This window comes from Heterodontus francisci, chromosome 2 (assembly GCF_036365525.1).
Source record: "Heterodontus francisci isolate sHetFra1 chromosome 2, sHetFra1.hap1, whole genome shotgun sequence".
NCBI lineage: Eukaryota > Metazoa > Chordata > Chondrichthyes > Heterodontiformes > Heterodontidae > Heterodontus > Heterodontus francisci.
Window position 1 is genome coordinate 150,874,742 of NC_090372.1, and position 25,231 is coordinate 150,899,972.

The window sequence follows — 25,231 nt, forward strand, 5'->3', positions numbered from 1 at the left end:
ATAACCTCTCTGCTCTTATATTCTACAAAGTAATTCATGACAACGCTACGTCATCGCACACGTCATCAGGATGCGCCGCGGTGCGCACATGCGCAGACGGTCTCATGCCCCCTGCGCATGCGCTGCGGTCCGGCTTACCAGGACCGCTTTGCGCATGCGCAGATGACACGGTACGCGCATGTGCACACAGTCTCCTCATCTCTGCGCATGCGCTGCGGTCCGAACTGCCAGGACCGTTGTGCGCATGCGCAGATGACGTCATCGCGTTATTTCGTCTTCCTCGGGTACGCGCCAGTTTGGCCTCTGCGCATGCGTCAAAGCTTCGGCGCGACTTTTTGAAAGTGGAAGGAGGAGAGGTTTCGTCGGGCATTTTCTCGCATTTTATCTGAATTATTTATTCGTTTTGGAGACTTGCTTCATTTTTATTTGACACAGGAGATTGTTCCAAGGTAAGTTGCTCTGCCTTTGTAAGTTGCTCTGAAAACATTTCCATTGTCTGGGCCACCGCATGTTCTCCAGTCCCTGTTGTGAGTTGCTCTGAAAACACTTCCATTGGCTGGGCCACCGCATGTTCTCCAGCCCCTGTTGTGAGTTGCTCTGAAAGCATTTCCATTGTCTGGGCCACCGCATGTTCTCCAGCCCCTGTTGTGAGTTGCTCTGAAAGCATTTCCATTGTCTGGGCCACCGCATGTTCTCCAGCCCCTGTTGTGAGTTGCTCTGAAAACATTTCCATTGTCTGGGCCACCGCATGTTCTCCAGCCCCTGTTGTGAGTTGCTCTGAAAACATTTCCATTGTCTGGGCCACCGCATGTAGCAGGATGAAGGCACAGTGACTGTGATTTCTGGGGCCAAACAGTACACACTGCAGATACATGATGGCCAGGCTACCTGCAGCTGCATCTTCTCCATTCAGACTTTGTTGCCCTGCAAACATGCTGTTGTTGTGCAGAGGCATCTGGGTCTGCCTTTGGACAGGCTCGCCCCCAATTGTCGCTGGCGTGCATCTCAGACACCAACGACGACAGGCACGGCTGCTGCCATTGTGATTACAGAGGAACAGCCAAGGCCCCTCAGCCAGAATGAAAAATACCGCTTGCTTTCAGATCAATTGTACCAGCTACAACAGGCCGTTCTGCAGAGTGGAACGGCAGCATTCATGAGGAGACTGGACTGGCTGCGGCAACAGACTCTCCGCTGGCAGCAAGGACTGGCTGATGAGATGGAGCCATTTACTATGCCCAACAATTGCCCGGAAGCACCTTCGGATGGAGGTGGCCGCGCGCTGGACATCAGTCACGTCTCACCCCCTGGCCTAATGATCTGATGGACCATACATATGCCTGCCTGTTCAAATCTCCACTTCCCCTACCTGCGGTACCCTCTCCTTGCTGCTCAGTTACACAGTCACCTGCTGCTACACCCATCAGGGCAGTGCACATGGGCACACAGTTACCTGCTCCTACACCCATCAGAGCAGTGCACATGGGCACACAGTTACCTGCTCCTACACCCATCAGGGCAGTGCACATGGGCACACAGTTACCTGCTCCTACACCCATCAGGGCAGTGCACATGGGCACACAGTTACCTGCTCCTACACCCATCAGAGCAGTGCACATGGGCACACAGTTACCTGCTCCTACACCCATCAGAGCAGTGCACATGGACACACAGTTACCTGCTCCTACACCCATCAGGGCAGTGCTCATGGGCACACAGTTACCTGCTCCTACACCCATCAGGGAAGTGCTCATGGACACACAGCCACCTGTTTCCCCATCCGACATTGAAACAACCATGCAGAGCCTTGTGAGACTCCGCAATTGCCAGTTGCTGCCTGTCAAGCAGAGAGGGCGTCCAAAGGGGTCAAGCACTTGGGGAACATTCAGCAAGAAGAGACTGAGCACTAAAAGAAACAAGCATGCCGTGTCCAGTGGTAGCAGAAATGTGAATGCTCTTGCTGTGAACACAACTGGTGATAGTAGTAGGCAGGATTAAATGGGAATGGATGGAAAGACGCACGAGTAACATAACCACTAGCAGGGAACTGCTGGGCTAAATGGCCAGCTTTATGTTCATAGCCCAAAAGAAATGTGCTTCTTTTCCAGCACCCTCACATCATTCATGTTTTCCCTGAGAGCAGCATTGAACCATCACGAGATAGGGGCAGTAACATCATCCTGCCTCCTACAGCTGAGGTGGGTACTAAGTGATTCATTGGCGGTGTTATCAGTACATGCCTTTACCGCAGAACACAAAGCATGCTCAACAGTAATTTCATTGGAGGGAGGGAAGCTCTGACACTGATGTTCTTTCCTTATTTTCTTTCATGTAAAACGTGCCCTTGAGAAAACAATCCGTGACACTTAAGGACGGCATTCAAGCAAAGGAGGCAGTGCGGGAGAGGACGCAAGGATGTGCTGATTCCTGCATCTGAGGTGGGTAATAAGTGCTTCATTGGTGACGTTATCAATTGGTGCCTTCACTGCAGAACTTAAAAAGGTGTGCACAACAGTAATTTCAGTGGATGGAGGGAGGCAAGCTCTGACTCTGATTTGCTTTATTTCTTTTCATGTAAAACATGCCGTCGAGAAAATAATCCTTGAGACTTAAGGTCAGCATTCAAGCAACGAAGGCAACTGGATCATGCTGCGGAGCTCATCACGATGTGGAAAGGAACATTGCATTTATGGATGAATTGGGAATGCACATTGGGATGCGCTTGGGGAACATTCACCAAGAATAGACTGAGCTCAGACTCTTGTGACTTTGCCTTCTTCACATGGACAATACAGTAGTGGAATAGAGAGCCAAGCATTCATTCACCACAAGGCTCTCCAGGAACAATCTCTTTAGCTGTGCATAGCAGAGACTCGGCCTGTCTGTCTAACGGGAATGCTGGACACAACACTCATGTATCCATGCACAGCAGTTCCTCGGATACTTAATGAACTTAATAAAACTTTTCAATAATTAAACCCAGAATTGTTGAGGTTTTGTTTTGCATGCTATTTCCCCGACTTTGCAACTGCACTTCAGATATTCAACTATGGTGGGGGGGGTAGAGGGAGGGGTGGGTGAAGAGGGGGAGGGGTGGGGAGAGCGGGGAGGGGTGGGGAGAGCGGGGAGGGGTGGGGAGAGGGAGCATGCAAAATGCAGGGACCAAACAGTTGCAATGCCTGAAGTACTGTGGAGAAGTAGAGAAAGCAACTGGATTGGGCATCCGCAGCTGGAGGGAACGGCTGAATGGAGAGGGCCGGAAGCGAGAGGCCGTAGAGAGCCGCGGGGAGCGAGCGTGCGAAGACCTTGGTGTCACCGGGTCCAGGGACTAGCCAGTAAGTCTTTTGCTGTTGTGTTTATGGCGCATGCACAGAAAAAGGCACTCCTCTTCCGTTCCGCTGCTCCCCCCCCCCACTCTCTCCCCTTCCTCCCTCTCCCCCCAGCTCTCCCCCTCCCCCTTCCTTACCCCTCCCTCTCCCTCTTTCTCCCCTCCCGCCCCCCCTCTCCCTCTTTCTCTCCCTCTCCCTCTTTCTCCCCCCTCCCTCTTTCTCTCCCTCTCCCTCTTTCTCCCCCTCTCCCTCTTTCTCCCCCTCTCCCTCTTTCTCCCCCCTCCCTCTTTCTCACCCCCTCCCTCTTTCTCACCCCCTCCCTCTTTCTCACCCCCTCCCTCTTTCTCACCCCCTCCCTCTCCCTCTTTCTCCCCCCTCTTTCTCCCCCCTCTCCCTCTTTCTCTCCCCCTCCCCCCTCTCCCTCTTTCTCTCCCCCTCCCCCCTCTCCCTCTTCCTCTCCCCCTCCCTCTCCCTCTTTCTCCCCCCCTCCCTCTCCCTCTTTCTCCCCCCTTCCCTCTCCCTCTTTCTCCCCCCCTCCCTCTCCCTCTTTCTCCCCCTCCCTCTTTCTCCCCCCTCCCTCTTTCTCCCCCCTCCCTCTCCCTCTTTCTCCCCCCTCCCTCTTTCTCCCCCCTCCCTCCTTCTCCCCCCCTCCCTCTCCCTCTTTCTCCCCCCCCTCCCTCTCCCTCTTTCTCCCCCCCCTCCCTCTCCCTCTTTCCCCCCCCCCCCCCGCCCCCCGGCACCGCTACCGCTGGTCTCCCTGCGCTGCTCTCCCCGGCCCCCGCGCTGCTCTCCCCGGCCCCCGCGCTGATCTCCCCGGCCCCCGCGCTGATCTCCCCGGCCCGCTCCACTCTCTCACTCCGGCCATTGTATTCTGCCACGTGTTTGTTAGGTTTCATCTCTGTGATTCTTTGAGCAGCGCCATCTTTAGTCCTGGCAGCTGCTACAGTCACAAGCTGTGACGTTTTCGTGGCACATGCTGTATTTGCGCATGTGCCAAAACAGCGCCACCTACCGATCGCGTTGTCAACAATTGCGGTCTATATTCTATGCCTTGGCTGATAAAGGCAAGTATCCCATATGCCTTCCTAACCACCTTATCTACCTATGCTGCTGCCTTCAGTGATCTATGGACAAGTGCACCAAGGTCCCTCTGACCCTCTGTACTTCCTAGGGTCCTACCATCCATTGTATATTCCCTTGCCTTGTTAGTCCTCCCAAAATGCATCACCTCACTTCTCAGGATTAAATTCCATTTGCCACTACCCTGTCCATCTTACCAGCCCATCTATTTCGTCCATCTATATAAGGCTTTCCTCCTCACTATCGTGAGGCACAGTGTGGCTTTCGAGCAAAGAGATCCACCATTGACATGCTGTTCTCCCTTCGCCAGCTACAGGAGAAATGCCGTGAACAACAGATGCCCCTCTACGTTGCTTTCATTGATCTCACCAAAGCCTTTGACCTCGTCAGCAGACGTGGTCTCTTCAAACTACTAGAAAAGATTGGATGCCCACCAAAGCTAAGTATCATCACCTCATTTCATGACAATATGATAGGCACAATTCAGCATAGCGGCGCCTCATCAGACCCCTTTCCAATCCTGAGTAGCGTGAAACAGTTTGGGATCTTCTTCTCCCTGATGCTGTCACATGCATTTAAGTCTTCAGAAGAAGGAATTTTCCTCCACACAAGATCAGATGACAGGTTGTTCAACATTACCCATCTAAAAGTGAAGACCAAAGTACAGAAAGTCCTCATCAGGGAACTCCTCTTTGCTGACGATGCTGCTTTAACATCTCACACTGAAGAGTGCCTGCAGAGATTCATCGACAGGTTTGCGGCTGCCTGCAATGAATTTGGCCTAACCATCAGCCTCATGAAAACGAATATCATGGGACAGGACGTCAGAAATGCCCCATCCATCAATATCGGCAACCACACTCTGGAAGTGGTTCAACAGTTCCTGAACCTAGGCTCAACTATCACCAGTAACCTGTCTCTTGATGCAGAATTAAACAAGCGCATGGGAAAGGCTTCCTCTGCTATGTCCAGACTGGCCAAGAGAGTGTGGGAAAATGGCACACTGACACGGAACGCAAAAGTCCAAGTGTATCAAGCCTGTGTCCTCAGTACCTTGCTCTATGGCAGCGAGGCCTGGACAACGTACGTCAGCAAGAGCGAAGTCTCAATTCATTCCATCTTCGCTGCCTCCGGAGAATCCTTGGCATCAGGTGGCAGGACCGTATCTCCAATGCAGAAGTCCTTGAGGCGGCCAACATCCTCAGCATATACACACTACTGAGTCAGCGGCGCTTGAGATGGCTTGGCCATGTGAGCCGCATGGAAGATGGCAGGATCCCCAAGGACACATTGTACAGCGAACTCGTCACTGGTACTAGACCCACCGGCCGTCCATGTCTCCGCTTTAAAGACGTCTGCAAACGCGACATGAGGTCCTGTGACATTGATCACAAGTTGTGGGAGTCAGTTGCCAGCGATCGCCAAAGCTGGCGGGCAACCATAAAGGCGGGGCTAAAGCGTGGCGAGTCGAAGAGACTTAGCAGTTGGCAGGAAAAAAGACAGAAGCGCAAGGAGAGAGCCAACTGTGTAACAGCCCCGACAACCAATTTTATCTGCAGCACCTGTGGAAGAGTTTGTCACTCTAGAATTGGCCTTTATAGCCACTCAAGGCGCTGCTTCACAAACCACTGGCCACCTCCAGGCACTTACCCATTGTCTCTCGAGACAAGGAGGCCAAAGAATTTACGACACCACCAATTTTCATGTCATCTGCGAACTTACTTATCATATCTCCTATATTCACGTCTAAATCATTAATGTACACTACAAACAGTAAAGGTCCCAGCACCGATTCCTGCAGTACACCACTGGTCACAGGCTTCCACTCGCAAAAACAACCCTTGACCATCACCCTCTGCCTCCTGCCACTCAGCCAATCTTGGATCCACTTTGCCAAATTGCCCTGGATCCCATGGACCCTCTTAACCAATCTCCCATGCGGCACCTTATCAAAAGCCTTACTGAAGTCCATGTAGACTACATCAACTGATTTACCCTCATCGACACACCTCCTCGAAAAATTCAATCAAGTTAGTTAGACACGATCTCCCCCTGACAAAGCCCTGCCTCTCCAAGTGGAGATTAATCCTGTCCCTCAGAATTTTTTCCAATATTTTCCCAACCACTTCTTGAATAACGGCACCACATTCGCTGTCCTTCAGTCCTCTGGTACCTCCCCTGTGGCCAAAGAGGATTTGAAAATTTGTGTCAGAGCCCCTGCTATCTCCCCCCTTGCCTCACATACAGTTCCAGCATAACCTCCCTGTTCTTATATTCTATACCTCGGCTAATAAAGGAAAGAAATACGGTTGAGAGAATTGCACACAGTACTTATGTAACTACTTGTTTTGTCATGCCGGGTCCCTTCTTCAGTTGTGAGCTTTTGGGCCTATTAGCTATTTGACCAAACAAGCTTCGGCTAGTTTGGCATGCGCATCTACTCAAAAAAAAATCTTGCTGCACTTCGATGTCGTCAGATAAATGTGTTTCTATCGCGCAAAATCTAAACGTCAGTATTATTTATACTTCTGAAATTATATGGTTGCAGCGTGTTTACATACCCTGGGCTGAATTTCTGTCAGACATTCCGAAGCGCTTCCAGTAATAGGTACTAATTTCCCCGCCTGCAAAAGAAACATCCGTTACCACCAGATTGTGACCACTATCTGCACAGCACCTTTAGCTCCTAGGTTCGTTAATTTATGGCATATAAATAACTGAAAGACCGATATATTTTAGTGAATAATTCCAGAAATAATGTAAATGTTAAAAGTTATACTTTACAATAATTGATATGGATAAGTCATCGGCAGAAATTAGAAAGAGGAAACTCAATACTTACTGTAAACAGCAGGGGATCTTTATCGGTGAACTTCCCTGCATATACAGGTTTTAAAGGTTGGACGACACCCGGCATAACGCATTTACTTAATGGTTACACTTTACGTAACCGCTGATACTTTGGCAATGTTTGAATTCAGATTTCAGGCGTCGTCCTCACAACTCGCCCCCGGGATCTGGCTCCTGTCCTCTGGAATGTTGATTTTTTTTATTGTTGCCAGGCAACCAGCTGCACGTCGTCAATGGCACAAATGCAGCGGGCGACAGCAGTGGGCAGTGACTCGGGTCACAGTCTTCCATCGCTTCCTTAGCCTCAAATATTCGGACCTCCAAAGTGCTTCAATAGGTTCTAACAGATATTAACATTTTTACACTTAGTTTATTTTCCGTCTTCCGATAGTGACGGGACAGTTAGGGTACAGGGGTTGGGTGAGTTAGGTTATTGAGGGATGGGCTTGTTAGGGTAGCCTGCCTCTACATCTCTTCATTTAATATCCCCCTTAACATCTACCTGTTTAACTAAGCTTTTGGCCTCTTGTCCTAATGCCTCCTTTGGTTCGGTGCCACTTATTGTCTGATTATATCCCTGTGAAGTGCCTTGGGACATTTTGCTATGTTAAAGGTGCTATAAACAATATGCAAGGACTAGGCAATGTCATAAATTGTGCCGAGCATGTTTGCTCTTTCTTTGTTCATTGGCCTCAACATGCTGGAAATGGCCACATTTAAGGCCCGTCCTTAATTGACCCGAGACTCGTTGTAGAACTGCTAATTGGATTGTTTTTAGTATTATATCCGTGTTATCAACAGCATCAATTCTGAATCTCAGACAGACGCTTATAAATGAAAAATATCTTGCTGCTTCACACCACCAGATCAGCAACATGGGTTTCCACACCGATATCGTGCAGCCCCACTGCAGTCTTGTGAAAAGTCAACAAGATGCCGGTTGTGATAGAGTGACAGGACAGTTAGGGTACAAGGGATGGGTGAGTTAGGTTATTGAGGGATGGGCTTGTTAAGGTAATCTGCTGTACATCTCTTCATTTAAAATCCCCTTTAAAATCTACCTCTAAGCTTTTTACAGCTTGTCCTAATGCCTCTTTTGCTTTGGTGTCACTTATTGTCTGATTATGCTCCTGTGAAGTGCCTTGGGACATTTTGCTATGTTAAAGGTGCTATATAAACACGTTGTTGTTGTTTAGTGTACAGAACAGCAGAAGAATAAGAATACAGAGGCAAAGTGAGAGTTACTGTACAGAGGGACAGAGGTTTTAGGGTCCTGAGCTGCACTCAAAAGGAGCCTGGGTCAAAAACACAAGAAATAGGAACAGGAGTAGACCATATGGCCCATCGAGCCTGTTTTAAAAAACAATCATGGCTGATCTTAGGATTCAATTCCACTTTCCTGCCCACTTGCCATAAACCTTGATTCCTTGAGAGACCAAAAATCTGTCTATTCCAGCCTTAAAGTATTCAACGATGGAGCATCCACAACCCTCTGGGGTAGAGAATTCCAAAAATTCACAACCATTTGAGTGAAGTAATTTGTCCTCATCTCAATCCTAAATGATCGACCACTTATCCTGAGACTGTGCTCCCATGTTTTAAATACCCCAACCAACGGAAATAATCTCTCAGTGTCTACCCTATGCAGCCCCTTTAGAATCTTATATGTTTCAATGAGATCACCTCTCATTCTTCTAAACTCCAGAGAATACAGCCCAATTTACTTAGTCTCTCATCATAGGACAACCCCTTCATCCCAGGGACCAATTTAGTGAACCTTTGCTGTACCGCCTCCAATGCAAATATATCCTTTCTTAAATGTGGAAATCAAAACTACACACAGTACTCCAGATGTGGTCTCACCAAAACCCTGTACAATTGTAGCAAGACTACTTTATTCCTGTACTCTAATCCCCTTGCAATAAAAGCCAACATGCTTTTTGCCTTCCTAATTGCTTGCTGTACCTATATGTTAACTTTCTGCATTCCTTGTACAAGCACACACAAGTCTCTATGAACATTGACACTTACAAGGTTCACAACTTATTCAAGAAGGGTAGCAAGGATTGACCAGGTAATTACAGGCTGGTGAGTCTAACATCAGTGGTTGGGAAACTATTGGAAAAAATTCTGAGGGACAGGATTAATCTCCACTTGGAGAGGCAGGGAATAATCAGGGATAGTCAGCACAGCTTTGTCAGGGGAGAACGTGTCTAACTAACTTGATTGACTTTTTCGAGGAGGTGACTAGATGTGTAGATGAGGGTAAAGCAGTTGATGTAGTCTACATGGACTTCAGTAAGGCTTTTGATAAGGTCCCACATGGGAGATTCGTTAAGAAGGTAAGAGCCCATGGGATCCAGGGCAATTTGGCAAATTGGATTCAAAATTGGCTTGGTGGCAGGAAACAGAGGGTAATGGTCAAGGGTTGTTTTTGCGAGTGGAAGCCTGTGACCAGTGGTGTACCACAGGGATCGCTGCTCTGACCCTTGCTGTTTGTAGTGTACATTAATGATTTAGACATGAATATAGGAGGTATGATAAGTAAGTTCGCAGATGACACGAAAATTGGTTGTGTCGTAAATAGCGAAGAGGAAAGCCTTAGATTACAGGACGACATAGATGGGCTGGTAAGATGGACAGATCAGTGGCAAATGGAATTTAATCCTGAGAAGTATGAGGTGATGCATTTTGGGAGGACTAACAAGGCAAGAGAATATACAATGGATGGTAGGACCCTCGGAAGTACAGAGGGTCAGAGGGACCTTGGTGTACTTGTCCATAGATCACGGAAAGGCAGCAGCACAGATAGATAAGGTGATTAGGAAGGCATATGGGATACTTGCTTTTATCAACCGAGGCACAGAATATAAGAGCAGGGAGGTTATGATGGAGCTGTATAAAACGCTAGTTAGATCACAGCTGGAGTACTGTGTACAGTTCTGGGCACCACACTATAAGAAGGATGTGATTCCACTGGAGACGGTGAAGAGGATTCACCAGGATGTTGCCTGGGCTGGAGCATTTCAGCTCTGAAGAGAGACTGAAAAGGCTAGGATTGCTTTCCTTAGAACAGAGAAAGATGAGGGGGGACATGATTGAGGTATACAAAATTATGAGGGGCATTGATAGGATAGATAGGAAGAGACTTTTTCCCTTAGCGGAGGGGTCAATAACCAGGGGCATAGATTTAAGGTAAGGGGGCAGGAGGTTTAGAGGGGATTTGAGGAAAAGATTTTTCACCCAGAGGGTGGTTGGAATCTGGAATGCACTGCCTGAAGGGGTGGTGGAGGCAGGAACCCTCACAGCATTTAAGAAGTATTTAGATGAGCACTTGAAACGCCATAGCATACAAGGCTACGGGCCAAGTCCTGGAAAATGGGACTAGAATAGTTAGGTGCTTGATGGCCAGCACAGACACGATGGGCCGAAGGGCCTGTTTCTGTGCTGTATGACTCTATGACCTTTTAAAAAATATTCTGCTTTTCTGTTCTTATGACCAAAGTGCATAACTTCGTACTTCCCTACATTATACTCCATCTGCCATCTTGTTGCCCACTCACTTAACCTGTTGTCATGCTGGGCCCCACCTGCCAAGAATGATGCACATTAATTGATTTTAAACTGTAACTGGAGTGAAGAAAGGACTTGTTAAACAGATCAGCAGTGACTGGAAAAGACATTTGCATGTTAACAGACGGTGCTTGGAAGGACAAAGGACCATTCCCTGACACATTCAACCCACAATGGACCTTGATCACCATGTATTTTGTGTAAGAGGAACATTCCAGAGACTGCTAAGGTGATACAAACCAAGATGTGGTCAGACCAGTTAGCCACATGACTAACCTGCTTGGCAACCTGGGTTTTTCTGAATTGTACAGTTTTAGAACTCAGAGTGTCTGTTTGCTCCTGGACTAAAAAGGTCTCTCCTGGCTAACTCGCCACAAACTCTCCTATCTGGCTCTCCATCTCTTTCTCACGGAACTCCAAGTCCACTGTAGACACATGAACCCCAAGAGAAAAAAGTCTCCTACAGCGAACAAGGTTTAAGAAGAAACAAAAACAAGAAATGCTGGAATCACTCAGCAGGTCTGGCAGCATCTGTGGAAAGAGAAGCCATTCCGAAGAAGGGTCACTGACCCGAAACATTAACTCTGCTTCTCTTTCCACAGATGCTGCCAGACCTGCTGAGTGATTCCAGCATTCCTTGTTTTTGTTTCAGATTTCCAGCATCCGCAGTATTTTGCTTTTATTTTAAGGTTTAAGAAGAATACTGGACCCCAACAAAAAGCAAAATCTACTTACAATCAAGGACTCTACAGTGAGCTTGAAGACCCATAACAATAACCCTCTTCAGATATTGCCTCAAACTTTTCCACTTTATTTTTCTTCTGCTCTTTTCTGTCCCTATCTGCATGTGTGTATCGCATATGCAGGCTAGCATGGGTGTGTCGTGTATCTGTAGGCGTTAACCAAATTAGATTTTAAGTTCAAGTTTAATAAATTTCAACCTTTCTTCTTTAAACCTAAGAAAACCAGTTTGTGCTGGTTTCTTTGCCTTATACTTGGAAAGCAGTGAACAAGGATTCACCAAGGAGGAGCTAAAAACACGGTGTGTTTAGAATTAAACCCTATTATGGTAAGACCACGTGAAGGCTGAGAGGGACCCCTAGAAAACCTTTCTCACCGCGTCGTAACACTGTCTATATCCCTTTGCAGCCTCTCTGTGTCCTTCCAAAGCTTACCTTTCCACCTACCTTTGTATCATCAGCAAACTTACATAAATTATTCTGTCTCATCTAAGTCATTAATATAGAATGTAAATAGCTGAGGCCCCAGCGCTGATCCTTGTGGCACCCCGCTATTTACTGCCTGCCAACTTGAAAATGCCCCATTTATGCCCCCTCGTTGCTTCCTGTCTGTTAACCAATTATCTATCCATTCTAAAATATTACCAACAACTCCATGAGCCCTTATCTTGCCAATTAACCTTATTGAATGCCTTTTGGAAATCCAGGTATACTACATCTACTGGTTCCTCTTTATCTACCCAACTAGTTACATCCTCAAAAAACTCTAATAAATTTGTCAAACAGGATTTCCCTTCAGTAAAACAGTAATGGTAGGCCCATCTCTGACCCACACACACTTTGCTAGTAGCCAAGGATCTGGGATTAGAGAACTTACTCCATGGATACCTCTACATTACAACTGATTCACTGTCATATGATATTATTAATATACGCCACTAACAGCTACTGGATGACTTTGTCACTATAATACAGGGAGAGAAGCACATAACTGAAAAAAAGGACTTGCACTTATATAGCGATTTTCATGATCACTGGACGTCTCAAAGCGCTTTACAGCTAATGAAGTACTTTTGAAGTGTAGTCACTGTTGTCATCTAGGAAACAAGGCAGCCAATTTGCACACAGCAAACTCTCACAAACGACAATGTGATAATGGACAGATAATCTGTTTTTGTGATGTCGATTGAGGGATAAGTATCAGCCAGGACAAATTGAAAGGGCAAAGAGGCAGCAAGTTTGAATCATATAAATACCGCAATTAGTTAAACGATTGTAAGATGATCCCTCACAGCTCATGCATTTTGGACTAAATTCAATAAAAAAAAATAGAGCAGAAACATGAAGTTAGAACAGAAATATGAGAAGCTTGTAATCTGATGTCCCCTGAGCCTACCAGCTTTCCTGCCTCATGATTGCAGTCTCGTTGCTGCATGGACCAGAATGCAATTGTCCACAGTCCCATCCAAGGACAGTAAAAGACTGTGGGCTGAATTTTCGGGCCCTGTCATTGACGGAAACAGAGGCAAACGGGGCCTGAAAATACCAGTGCCGGCTGGCATGCCGGTGTTGCAACGCCATTTCCGACACCAGCTATGTTCACCAGGGCAGGGGAAGGGCAGGATCGTGATCTCGCCCAATCCCCCATTAAGACTAATGAAAGTGCTTGCAGAGCTCCTTAAGAGCTCATTAATGGGGGGTATTGAGAGCTACATGGGGGCGCACAGGATACAAGCGCTGTCTGGGGCAGACCAGGTGAAAAGAAATGGGTACAGTGTGGGAAGCAGTCATGGCTGCCAAAGGGAATTACCCCAGATGCATAAAAGTTTAAATAGTGCAGAGAGGAACTTGGCTATTGGGAGATAGGTGCCCTTGGCACTGTGAAGGGGTAGGGAGAGTGGACAGAAAGCGCCAGGGCAGTGCACTCTCCTGGCATTGCAGAGACAGAAGGGCAGGGGGCAAGGCAGCAAGAACAACTGGGCAACCAGCTGACCACAAGGAAGGTAGCAGCTGGTAATGATGGCACGACTCTCAGATTTTGGGCCCAGTGGCGATGAGGGGCAACATCTTCCTCAGGAAGGGCACAGCCCCGGTCATTCGGAGGAGAGGAACAAGAGGCAGGAAGGACACGGAGGCCATACCCTCCACATAGGATCTACATCCAAAGAAGGAGCTAACTGCAGATGACCTTGAACCAGTGTTACAGGAGACTTTGACTCTCCAAGCAAATGGTCACAGATATCTGTGACCTCATCACCAAAGACCTCACACCTCACAGCACTGGTCACCATGCTCTGCCAGTAGCTGTCAAAGTCATTGTGGCCTTGAACTTCTTCACTTCTGGCTCCTTCCAAGGATCAGCTGTGGACCTTGGTAGCATATTGCAAACTACTGTACATCACTGCATCTCGCAGGTCACTGAGGCTCTATTTGCCAGAGCTGTACAATACATTCCTTTCACAACAAATGAGGCTTTGCAGGGACAGAGGGCATTGGGTTTCACCACCTTTGCTGGATTCCTCCAGATGTGGGGCATCTTCGATTGCGCCCATGTGGCCATGAAGGCACCCAGTAACAGGCCAGTCAAATTCATCAACAGGAAGGGCTTCCACTCCCTCAACGTTCAGCTGGTCTGTGACCTCAGCAAGATCTTCCTCCATGTGTGCGCTTGCTTTTCTGGCAGCTGCCATGACTCCTTCATCTTCCGCCAGTCCAGGCTGCTGCAGATCTTCACTCCACCCCCCGAAAGTCTGTGGATGGATCCTTAGGGACGGGATATCTTTGAAGAGGTGGCTACTCACCCATCTACAACAGTCTGAGACAGAGACGGTAAAACGGTTAGCACCGCAGCCTCACAGCTCCAGCGACCCGGTTTGATTCTGGGTACTGCCTGTGCGGAGTTTGCAAGTTCTCCCTGTGACCGCGTGGGTTTTCGCTGGGTGCTCCAGTTTCCTCCCAAAGACTTGCAGGTTGATAGGTAAATTGGCCATTATAAATTGCCCCTAGTGTAGGTAGGTGGTAGGAGAATAGTGGGGATGTGGTAGGGAATATGGGATTAATGTAAGATTAGTATAAATGGGTGGTTGTTGGTCGGCACAGACTCGGTGGGCTGAAGGGCCTGTTTCAGTATCTCTAAATAAATAAAAATAACCAAGCCACGCTCCTAGGACAACCGATGTGATTCTGGTGCCTGGACCGGTTGGGTGGCATCCTCCAATACACTCCTGCAAAGATCTCAGACATTGCGTTGGTCTGGTGTGTCCTCTATAACATGGCCTTCCAGAGGGGTGTGGACCTGGAGAACAGTGAGGTCCTGGAACCAGGTAGGGCTCTGGAGGAAGTGAAGGAGCAGGAGGTGGAAGAGGAAGTGGATATGGAGGGAGAGAATGCAGAGCTCCAAGGTGCTCCAGCTGCACAAGTTGGTGACCGGGCACTGCACAGGATATGAAAGTCTCGCCAGGATGCCATGAATGGCAGGGATCATTTGATTCAGAAACATTTCAACTGGCTCCCCCTGACCCAGGATGAAGGACATGGTAGGCAAATCAGTCTGACATACCTGTGCTAACACACCCATTCAAGACGCAGCCAGAAACATCTAAACACTTACAGACAATGAAGGAAGCACATCTGCCCAGAGGCTTTGCCGTCACCATTGATGAACCCTTGATCTCCTTCACCACCTCATACCACCTTTCTTCTCAGGTCAGTAATAAAAGAAGTCTTAGATGTGTGGCTTAAAGTGTGATTAATTATAACAAAGGGAAACAGTGCATAAAGACAGTAAGAAGCCACCCCAGTGACCTATTCATTACTCTGCATGGCACAGTAACCTCCACACTCGGCCACTTCTACAAGGTTCTCCCCTTGTGGCCTTGGAGAAGGTGGAGGCAGCCTGCTCACTGGTCTCTGCCTGCGACTGAGATGCATGTGGCAGTCGTCCTCATCATGGAGGTGCCCATGGCGGCATCTCTGGAGGCTGCTGCACCTGCGTCATTGCAGGGGCAGCCTTAGTCAGTTGGCCTTGCTTGCATACAGTCAGAGGAACCAAGGAGGCTGAGGATGATGAGGGTGTCCCATGAGGGGAGGCACCCTCTTCCTCCTCTGTGACATCCTCAGCACTTATCTGGTGCTCCGGATGGCTGGAGGGGGATACCAGCTGGGGCACAACTGGCATCCACTCCAGACATGTTTGCTCCACCAGCACTACTGACTGCTCCAGGCTACACAGTGTGGCATGCATGCTGTGCATGTCAGTGCACTGCTCTTGAATTCACTCAGAATAATGCAGTGGCACAGTGGTGCAGTGGCTAGCACCGCAGCCTCACAGCTCCAGTGACCTCCAGTTCTGAGTACTGCATGTGTGGAGTTTGCAAGTTCTCCTTGTCACCGCAGGGGTCCCCTCTGGGTGCTCCGGTTCCCTCCTACCTGCCAAAGACTTGTGGGTTGATAGGTAAATTGGCCATTGTAAAAAAAACAAATTGCCCCTAGTGTAAGTACGTGGTAGGAGAATTGAGGGAAGGTGTGGATGTGAGAGGGAATTTGGGATTAATGTAGAATTAGTATAAGTGGGTGGTTGATGGTCAGTGCGGACTCTTTGGGCCTAAGGGCCTGTTTCGGTGCTGTATCTCTCTATGACTCTAATGCTGCATATGGCTCTCCATGAGGTTGGCCACTTTCTCTATGGAGGTGCTCATAGCTCTGAGCCATTGTGGGGCACATGAGCTGGATGGACTCCTCTATCATCAGCCCTTCACCCAGCACTGCCTCACAGAACTCATCTCCTGCTGCTGTTCCAGGTAGAGCCTTCCTCCTTGTGAATCCTGTGGCCCTGCATCTGTGCCAAGCTAAGCTGGGATGTGGGCATTGCTGGCTAGGCCTGCATTTTGTGCCCATCCCTAATTGCCCTTGAGAAAGTGATGGTGAGCTACCTTCTTGAACTGCCACAGTCCATCTGGTGTAAGGACACACATAGTGCTGTTAGGAAGGGAGTTCCAGGATTTTGACCCAGTGACAGTGAAGGAACAGCAATATATTTCCAAGTCAGGATGGTGTGTGACTGAGAGGGGAATTTGCAGGTGGCCATGAGCCTTCTGCCTGTGTTCTCCTAGGTGGAAGAGGTTGCAGGTTTGGAAGTTGCTGTCGAAGGAGGCTTGGCAAATTACTACAAAAGGAAAGAGAGAAAAGAGAGTTCTCATTGAAAAGAGAGGAAATACAATTGCAGAGGAGGAGAGGAAAGGGAGGAAGTGGCAAAAAAAGGTTGAGGTAGAAAGGCTGAAAGCACAAAACGAGAATGCCACCAGGAATTCAAATATTATCCCCAATTCATAACAAAACTTTGACATTATGAGCCACTCAAGACTAGTACTAAAATTTAATGAGGAGGAGGTCAAGTCTTATTTTATCTCCTTTGAGTGAATAGCGAATAGACTAAAATGGCCAAAAGAAAATTGGACTATCCTCCTGCAAGGTAAATTGGTAAGTAGAGCTCGCGAAGCTTTTTTTCTGTTGTCAGAAGAGAGTGCTTCTGACTGCAAACAAACTAAAGCAGCAATTCTGAATGTGCATGACTTGGTACCTGAAGCCTATTGACAGAAATTTAGAAACACTAGGAAAAGACCTGCCCAGACTTTATCTACATGGCTTTCGATCACTGGATGCATTCTCTCAAGTTAGACTTCTAATGGAAAAATTTGAGAGAGGTAACTCTATGAGAAGAATTTAAAAATAGCATCCCAATTAACACAAGAACCCATATTGAGGAGCAAAGAATTACAAGGGTGAGAGAAGCCGCTGCTATGGCAGACGGCTATGTGCTTATTCATAAACCCTTTTTAAAGGGAAAATCCTTCCATAATAATAATTCCCAGAGGTTCAGAAATGACAGAGAATGGGACAGTGAGAAGAGATAGGGTGTTAGTAAATAAAAGGTGAGAAGGCAAGAAGCCTCCACCAGTAAAGAAGGAAAATGCCAAATATTCAATCTCTATGTAAGTGTTTTGTGTGTGCAGCCCTGTTGTGCTTTATTGTGCCTCCCTTTCCGAAAACTATGTGATTTTTGTGCTCTTGAATCTAATTTACTACTACAGAAAGATTTGAATTTGTATTGGACATTTCACATCCTCAGGATTTCCTAAAGTGCTTCATAACCAATTAATTAATTTTGAAGTGTAATCACTGTTATTTTGTAGCAAAACACAGTGGCCAATTTGTGCACAGCATGTCCCCACAAACAGCAATGAGACCAACTAATCTATTTGTGTTAAGGGATGAATGGTGGCCAGAACATCAGGAGAACTCCCTGCTCTTTTTAAATTTTCCATGGGAATTTTTACACCCACCTGAACAGGCCTTTGTTTAATGTTTTATCCAAAAGGAGACAGCTTCAACATTGCGATCGAGCCTCTACAACATTGAAGTGTCAGCCTAGGTCGTGTACTCAATTCTTGTAGTTAGTTAAACCATCTGACACATATTCAAGAGTACTACTAATGAGCCAAGCTGACCCTACTTCTACAAGTATCCCTGTGGCTGAAATTAGTATGGTTACTGCATGCTAAGTGTCAGTTGAAGCCCCTTTGGAAGTACCTTAGAAGGGGAAAAGGGATGTTAAAAAAAGGGCTTTACCTTTATTAATTTTGTTAGTTTCTCTGCCAAGATTACTTTTAGTGAAATATCTTTTCATATTTAGAACTTTGAGAATTATGCATCATTTTTAATGCAAGCCACATTTAATCATCAATGATCGGAAAGGATCTTGCCAGATGTTCTTTGTAAGCAAAGTGCTTCCATTTTAGAATTAGGCTTTCTATATAAACAGTGTAGTTTAATTCAGCAGCTAAAGATTTAAGTCTTGTCTAGTCCTTAGAGCATTTTGAGTGAGGAGGTACCCATTCATTTTTGATTCAAATGGAATGTGACCTCCATCCACAGCATTAATTTTATGTTAAATGAGAATATTGTGCAGAGAATTTTCTGTATATTGTACTCTCTTTTCTTTACCACCCACATCTTTGATCTCAGGAAGAAGAATTAATTGTCATCCTGTCTTGTTCCTATTGATTTCTAACCCAAAACATCTGCAAAACTGCCCCCCTTTTAAAAGGGGCATCATTAGTAAAATTCAAATTATACAAATAAAGGGAAACTTTATCAATTAAATTATAGTGTGATGGAGTCTGCAGTTTGCCAGACCAGTGGAGCAGTGTGTGTAGACTGTTTTCTGAGCAGATGACTTGTGGAATTCTGTTAAGTGCACAGATACTGGTTTCAAAGCTTGTTTTTTGAGACAGTCCCAAACTTAAAAATAAAACAAAAAACTTCAGATTTCTGGGAAAACTGGTTGGAAGCAGACAAGACAAAGCATCATTTGACCAGAGGCATGTGACTAGAGCTATCCAGGCTCAGATTACAAGCTTGTAGAGATCAAGCAGGCTGCAGGCAGAGTGTTTCGCAGACAAGGTCCCCAGCATCACAGATGCCAGTCTTCAACCAATTCGAATCACTCCACATGAGGCTGCAAAGAGATATGGACAGATTGAGTGTGGCCAACAAGGTGGCAGATGAAGTATAAAATGGGTAAGAGTGAGGTTATTCACTTTGGAAATAAGAATAGAAAAGCAGGAAACACTTTTTTACAAGGCATGAAACGTGTAAATGTTGATATTCAGAGGGACTTTAGTATACTTATACAAGGAACACAGAAAGTTAGCATGCAGATACAGCAAGCAATTAGGAAGGCAAGTGATATGTTGGCCTTTATTGCAAGGAATTGGAGTATAAGAATAAAGAGGTCTTGCTACAATTGTATAGGGCTTTGGTGAGACCACACCTGGAGTACTGTGTGTGGTTTTGGTCTCCATATTTAAGGAAGGATATACTTGCATTGGAGGTGGTACAGTGAAGGTTGACAAGATTGATCCCTGGAATGAGAGGTTGTCCTATGATGAGAGGCTGAGTAACTTGTGTCTATATTCTCCAGAGTTTAGAAGAATGAGAGGTGATCTCATTGAAACATACAAGCGTCTGAAGGTGTTTGACAAGGTAGACACAGAGGTTGTTTCCCCTGGCTAGGGAATCTAGAACATGGGGGTCGATCACTTCTGACTGAGATACTAAGAAATATTTTCACTCAAAGACTTGCGAATCTTTGGAATTCTCTACCCCAGATGATTGTGGATGCTCCATCGTTGGATATATTTAAGGCTGAGATTGACAGAGCTTTGGTCTCTCAGGGAATCAAGGGATACAGGGAGCAGGCGGGAAAGTGGAGTTGAAGCCGAAGATTAGCCAAGATTGTACTGAATGGCAGTGCAGGCTCAGTGGGCCATGTGGTATACTTTGGCTCCTATTTCTTATTTTCTGTTCACTGAATTCATTTGGCAGCTAAAATTTATAACAAAGTCTAATGAAGTATTAGTCTGCAGCTTCTCAAAGACATGGAGCATTCTGTAGAGGCACATGCTAGAAACAATAGCTAAAGCAACCTAAAGAAGTATTTCTATTTGTTATCTTGGGCATGCTATTAAACTTACTTAGAAATCAGGGCAAGTGTAAATACTCTAAGTGATGTATGGAGTAAAGACTTACCGATTCTTGGTAGTATGTATCATAGAAGGTAAAAAATATGTGGAGTTAAAAACATATAATGGGCAAAATATGTTACCCGCACAGATACAACAGTTTGAGTACACACTGTGTGGGCCGCGCACCGCCATGCTGCCGTGACCTACTGCACGGCGGCCCAACATAATACCGGATGACCCCCCCCCCAAATCACGTGGTGGGGGCAGTCTCTGTACGCAGGCACTGGCGCCCTTTTTAAAGGGCAGCCAGCCCTGTTGGTACATTTAAATTTTTTTTAAACTATCACCCATTCCCTCCCATAACAATTAAATGTAATAGTTACCCTTTTCCCCCCTCCAAAACACTTACCTGCAAGACTTGACCTTCCCCCCCTCCCCCCCAACAAACTGATCAAAGTGCAGAGGTTACCCGGTTCACTCCTCCCCTCCACTATTAATTCCGATCGAAACCCGTTCCCCACCCACTGCACTAAAAATCCTGAGAACCCCCTGCACCACCTCAGTGGCGCCAGCTTTCCCTGGACTCGAAAGTGAACGTACGTGAGTACCGGCCGCTGCTCCAAAGGCAGCAGGCAAGATTGCTGTGAATTTTATTTAAATTTATTCATTTATGTATATAAATATGTAAAGCCGGGTTCCATTACCCAGCAGCAGGTGAGCTGCTACGGAGCCTTGCTGCCACCAGGAAGATCGGATCCAGCACTCCCCCTGTCGGACTCCATGGCAGGCCACTGCCAATATAATCTTCCAGCACGCCCCCCGAGCCACAGATCCCAATGTCAGCATCTCAACAAAATCCTGGCCATTGGGTGAGATTTTAACTTATTCAAAACCACCTGCACAGAGTTAAAATCTGGCCCTTTGTGTCAATTGAAACAAAAGGAGTGTTTTTAAAAGATGCCTGTCTTGAAATTGCTGTGTGGGTTCTCCAGGTCTAACAATGCATTCTCAGTGGGACCCAAAGAGATGGTGTAATTACCTGTTTTTTGAAATTGTGCCCTACACACCCAAGTCTTGGTCATTAATATAGATCAAGAAAAGCCGTGGTCCTAAAACCGACCCCTGCAGGACCCACCAGTCCGAAAAACAACAATTCACCACTACTCTGTTTCCTGTCACTCAGCCAACTTTATATCTATGCCGCCACTGTCCCTTTTATTTAATGAGCTTTAATTTTGTTGACAAGTCTATTATATGGCACTTTTGAAACACCTTGAAAGTGCATGTACACAACATTAACCACAATATGCTCATCAACGCTCTCAGCCCTGCCCTCTGCCTCCATGCATTATTCTCTGTTTTGGCCTCTAATCGGCCCTACTCCTCCTTTTAGCACCTTTTTACGATTTATATGCCGATAGAAGACTTTTAAATTCCTTTTTATCTTAGCTGTCAGTGTCTTCACATACTCTTTCTTTGCTTCTCTATTTTAGAGTCATAGAGACTAGAGCTATACAGCCCAGAAACAGGCCCTTTGGCCCAATGCATCTGCGCCGACCATCAAGCACCCATCCAATCTAATCCCATTTTCCCGCACTTGGCCCATAGCCTTGTATGCTATGGAGTTTCAAGTGCTCATCTAAATGCTTCTTAAATGTTGTGAGGGTTCCTGCCTCTACCACCCCTTCAGGCAGTGTGTTCCAGATTCCAACCACCCTCTGGGTGAAATTTTTTTTCCTCAACTCCCCTCTAAACCTCCTGCCCCTTACCTTAAATCTATGCCCCCTGGTTATTGACACCTGCGCTAAGGGAAAAAGTTTCTTCCTATCTATCCTATCAATGCTTCTCATAATTTTGTATACCTCAATCAGGTCCCACCTCAGCCTTCTCCGCTCCAAGGAAAACAACCCTAGCCTATCCAGTCTCTCTTCGTAGCTGAAATGCTCCAGCCAAGGCAACATCCCGGTGAATTTCCTCTGCACCGTCTCCAGTGCAATCACATCCTTCCTATAGTGTGGTGACCAGAACTGTACACAGTACACCAACTGTGGCCTAACCAGCATTTTATACAGCTCTAATATAATCGCCCTGCTCTTGCATTCTATGCTTCGGCTAATAAAGGCAAGTATTCCATATGCTTTCCTAACCATCTTATCTACCTGTGCTGCTGCCTTCAGTGATCTATGGACAAGCACCCCAAGGTCCCTCTGACCTTTTGTACTTCCTAGGGTCCTACCATCCATTGTATACTCCCTTGCCTTGTTAGTCCACCAAAGTGCGTCACCTCACGCTTCTCAGAATTAAATTTCATCTGCCACTGCTCCACCCATCTTACCAGCCATACTATATCATCCTGTATTCTAAAGCTTTCCTCCTCACTATTTACAACACCATCAATTTTCGTGTCATCTGCAAACTTACTGATCATACCTCCTATATTCACATCTAAATCATTAATGTACACTATAAACAATAAGGGTCCCAGCACCAATCCCTGTGGTACCCCACTGGTTGCAGGCCTCCATTCACAAAATGGTGCTCTGTTTCCTGTCACTCAGCTAATTTCGTATCCATGTTCTACTGTCCCTTTTATTCCATGAGCTATAACTTTGCTCACAAGTCTGTTGTGCAGCACTGTATCAAATGCCTTTTGGAAGTCCATGTATACATCAACGGCATTGCCTTCATCAACCCTCTCTGTTACCTCTTCAAAAATCTTCAGCAAGTTAGTTAAACACTATTTTTCCTTGACAAATCGTGCTGACTTTCCTAAATTAATCCACATTTGTCCATGTGCCTATTAATTTTGCCCTAAAATATTCTTTCTAGCAGTTTCCCCACCACTGAAGTTAAACTGACTGGCCTATAGTTACAGGGCTTAGCTTTACATCCTTTTTTGAACAAGGGTGTAACATTTCCAATACTCCAGTCCTCTGGCACTATCCGAGTCTAAGGAACATTATGCCAGTGCTTCTGCAATTTCCACTGTTACTTCTCTCAGTATCCTTGGATGCATCTTATCTGGTCCTGGTGCTTTGTCAACTTTTAAGTATAGACAGCCTAATACCTCCTCATCAATTTTAAATCCTTCTAGAGTATTAACTACCTCCTGTTTCACCGTGGCCGGCGTAGCATCTTCTTCCTTAGTAAATACAGATGCAAAGTATTCAGTTAGCACCTCAGCTAGTCCCCCTGCCCCCATGCATAAATCCCTTTTTTGGTCCCTACTTGACCTACTCCTCAAGGACCTTCTGTAAGGTGAAGAAGTCTGGGTCAGCAGACCAGTGTGGTACCCAAAGCTCAGCTTCAAGGACGCTTGCAAGCGTGACATACAGGCCCTAAATGTCAACTATTGCATCTGAGACTCACTAGCTGGCAAAAGAGGGAAATGGCGACACATCCTGTGGACTGGTGTGCACAACCACAACGACCAGTTGCTACAGCAGCTTGGTAAGAGTTGCCAATGTCAAAAACAACAATTCACAGCATCACTTGGCAGTTTCATGTGTAGCACTTGTTGCAAAACCTGCCTCTTAAGAATTGGCCTTCACAGCCATCAGCAAAGGTGCACCAGGAGAAGATACCCCACCCAAATAGATTGTTTGCTGCCTGTCCATCATCCTTCAGAGATGGAAGGATGCCAACCAACCAACCAGGCTGAGCTATCAATATCAGGAAAAGAGTGGTCCCCTTTGCAAAAATATGAAATCTTGCTATTTTAATTGTGATATACAATAAAAAAAATCAGTGTTAACAATGTATTAAGTGAGCTATTGTCACTCCCGAAACAAATGGCTTTTAATAGCTGCAAAATTCAGCCAGCGATAAGCAGGTAAAATGGCAACGCGCGCGTGAACCGAGCGCGCTTGCGCGGGAGGGATGGCGGAAGGTGACGCAGTCGCGGGTGATGCGGTGCGTCAATGAGTTCCGGTGCGAGTGTTGAGCCGGAGTGAGCGGGGCGAGGCGACATTGGTGTTCGGGTAGTCGCTGTGCCCCCATTAATGTTATAGCGGTCGGGACGGAGAGCGGCCGGAAACCGCACCGCCTCGCTCTAGTTCACCTCTTTCAGCTGGTAAGGTCTCAGCGGGGTTGGTTTGTTGTGATTGAAAGTCCTTGCTGCTGTGTTTCAGAGAGTGGGGTGGGGTGGGGTGGGGTGTAAGAGTCGCAGTCCCTTCCCTCCCTGGGATTCGGGCTGTCATTAAAGTCGCTGGATTTTAAAATCCAAAATGGCGTCTCCCGTCTGTGTTGACTCGGCAACAAAACGCAGAGAGAGGCGCGGGTTCGGCGGGCACTGAGAGGCCGCGGGTGGGGGATAGACTCAGTGTTTTGGGATGGGTTAATGTCACGGGTAGGGCTGCTGTTGTTCTGTGGTGCCCAGGCCCCACTGGCTGCTGCCTCCTTCTCTGGGCCCGAGTGTTTTTGTTGCAAGTCAGGGGTGACGTCAGTCGTGCAACTAGCGCAAGGGTTTTTTTTCTCTTTAAAGTTATTTAAAACTTTTATGATCGATTGTAGGTTTACATTTAAAAGGAAGTAATAAGAGGTATGTAACAATTCTTCTGTTTCTATTCTAGTGGAGCCAATGGGTTAGTGTCCACAAATGTGTCTGTGCTTTTGTAAGTAATTTTCGTGAATCGCATTAAGTCACGCAGGAGGATGCCAAGACTCAAAATGCAAAACAGATTAACATTTTTTTAAAAAAGCTAAATGTCTTACCCCAGTTAGTATTGAAGCATAGCGATATTTTAATCACTTCGCGATTGTCAAATGCCTGAATATGCTAATGTAGTAAAATTAGGAGCTAAATTACTACAAGGTCAACATTCTGTTCACCTTGTACAGAAAATTTCGGGTGGTTTTAGCATTGGCTGGCAATGAGATGCACATTAACTAAAAATTTTGGGTAAACAGAACTAATCGTCCTTCACAATCAAAATACTGTGGAAGCTGGAAATCTGAAATACTCATGCTGGGAGCACTCAGCAGGGTAGGCAGCAACTGACTATGTAACTACGAATAATAAGGCAGGTTCAATCTGATCAATTTATTCTTAATTATTGTGCTACTTGAAATTTCTGAAAGTCTTGCTAAATAACCATGCTTTAATTCTGCTTAGTGGTAGTTCCAATTAAACTGC

General features: G+C 46.4%; 2 protein-coding genes across 2 annotated transcripts in view; one reads left to right on the plus strand and one right to left on the minus strand.

The window, feature by feature from the left end:
* The window catches only part of efhb (EF-hand domain family, member B), a 115,319-nt gene extending 107,886 nt beyond the window's left edge, over positions 1-7,433 (minus strand). Inside the window, exons 1-2 of the mRNA XM_068051454.1 lie at positions 7,252-7,433; positions 6,971-7,033 (exon numbers count right to left, since the gene is read on the minus strand). Of these exons, the coding sequence (XP_067907555.1) occupies positions 6,971-7,033; positions 7,252-7,326 (138 nt within the window). The 5' untranslated portion in view covers positions 7,327-7,433. The remainder of the gene's footprint in view (positions 1-6,970; positions 7,034-7,251) is intronic.
* A 16,574-nt stretch (positions 7,434-24,007) lies between these two features.
* The window catches only part of LOC137347472 (ras-related protein Rab-5C-like), a 33,349-nt gene continuing 32,125 nt past the window's right edge, over positions 24,008-25,231 (plus strand). The window contains exon 1 of the mRNA XM_068011920.1: positions 24,008-24,169. The gene's annotated coding sequence lies outside the window, so the exon portion shown is untranslated. The remainder of the gene's footprint in view (positions 24,170-25,231) is intronic.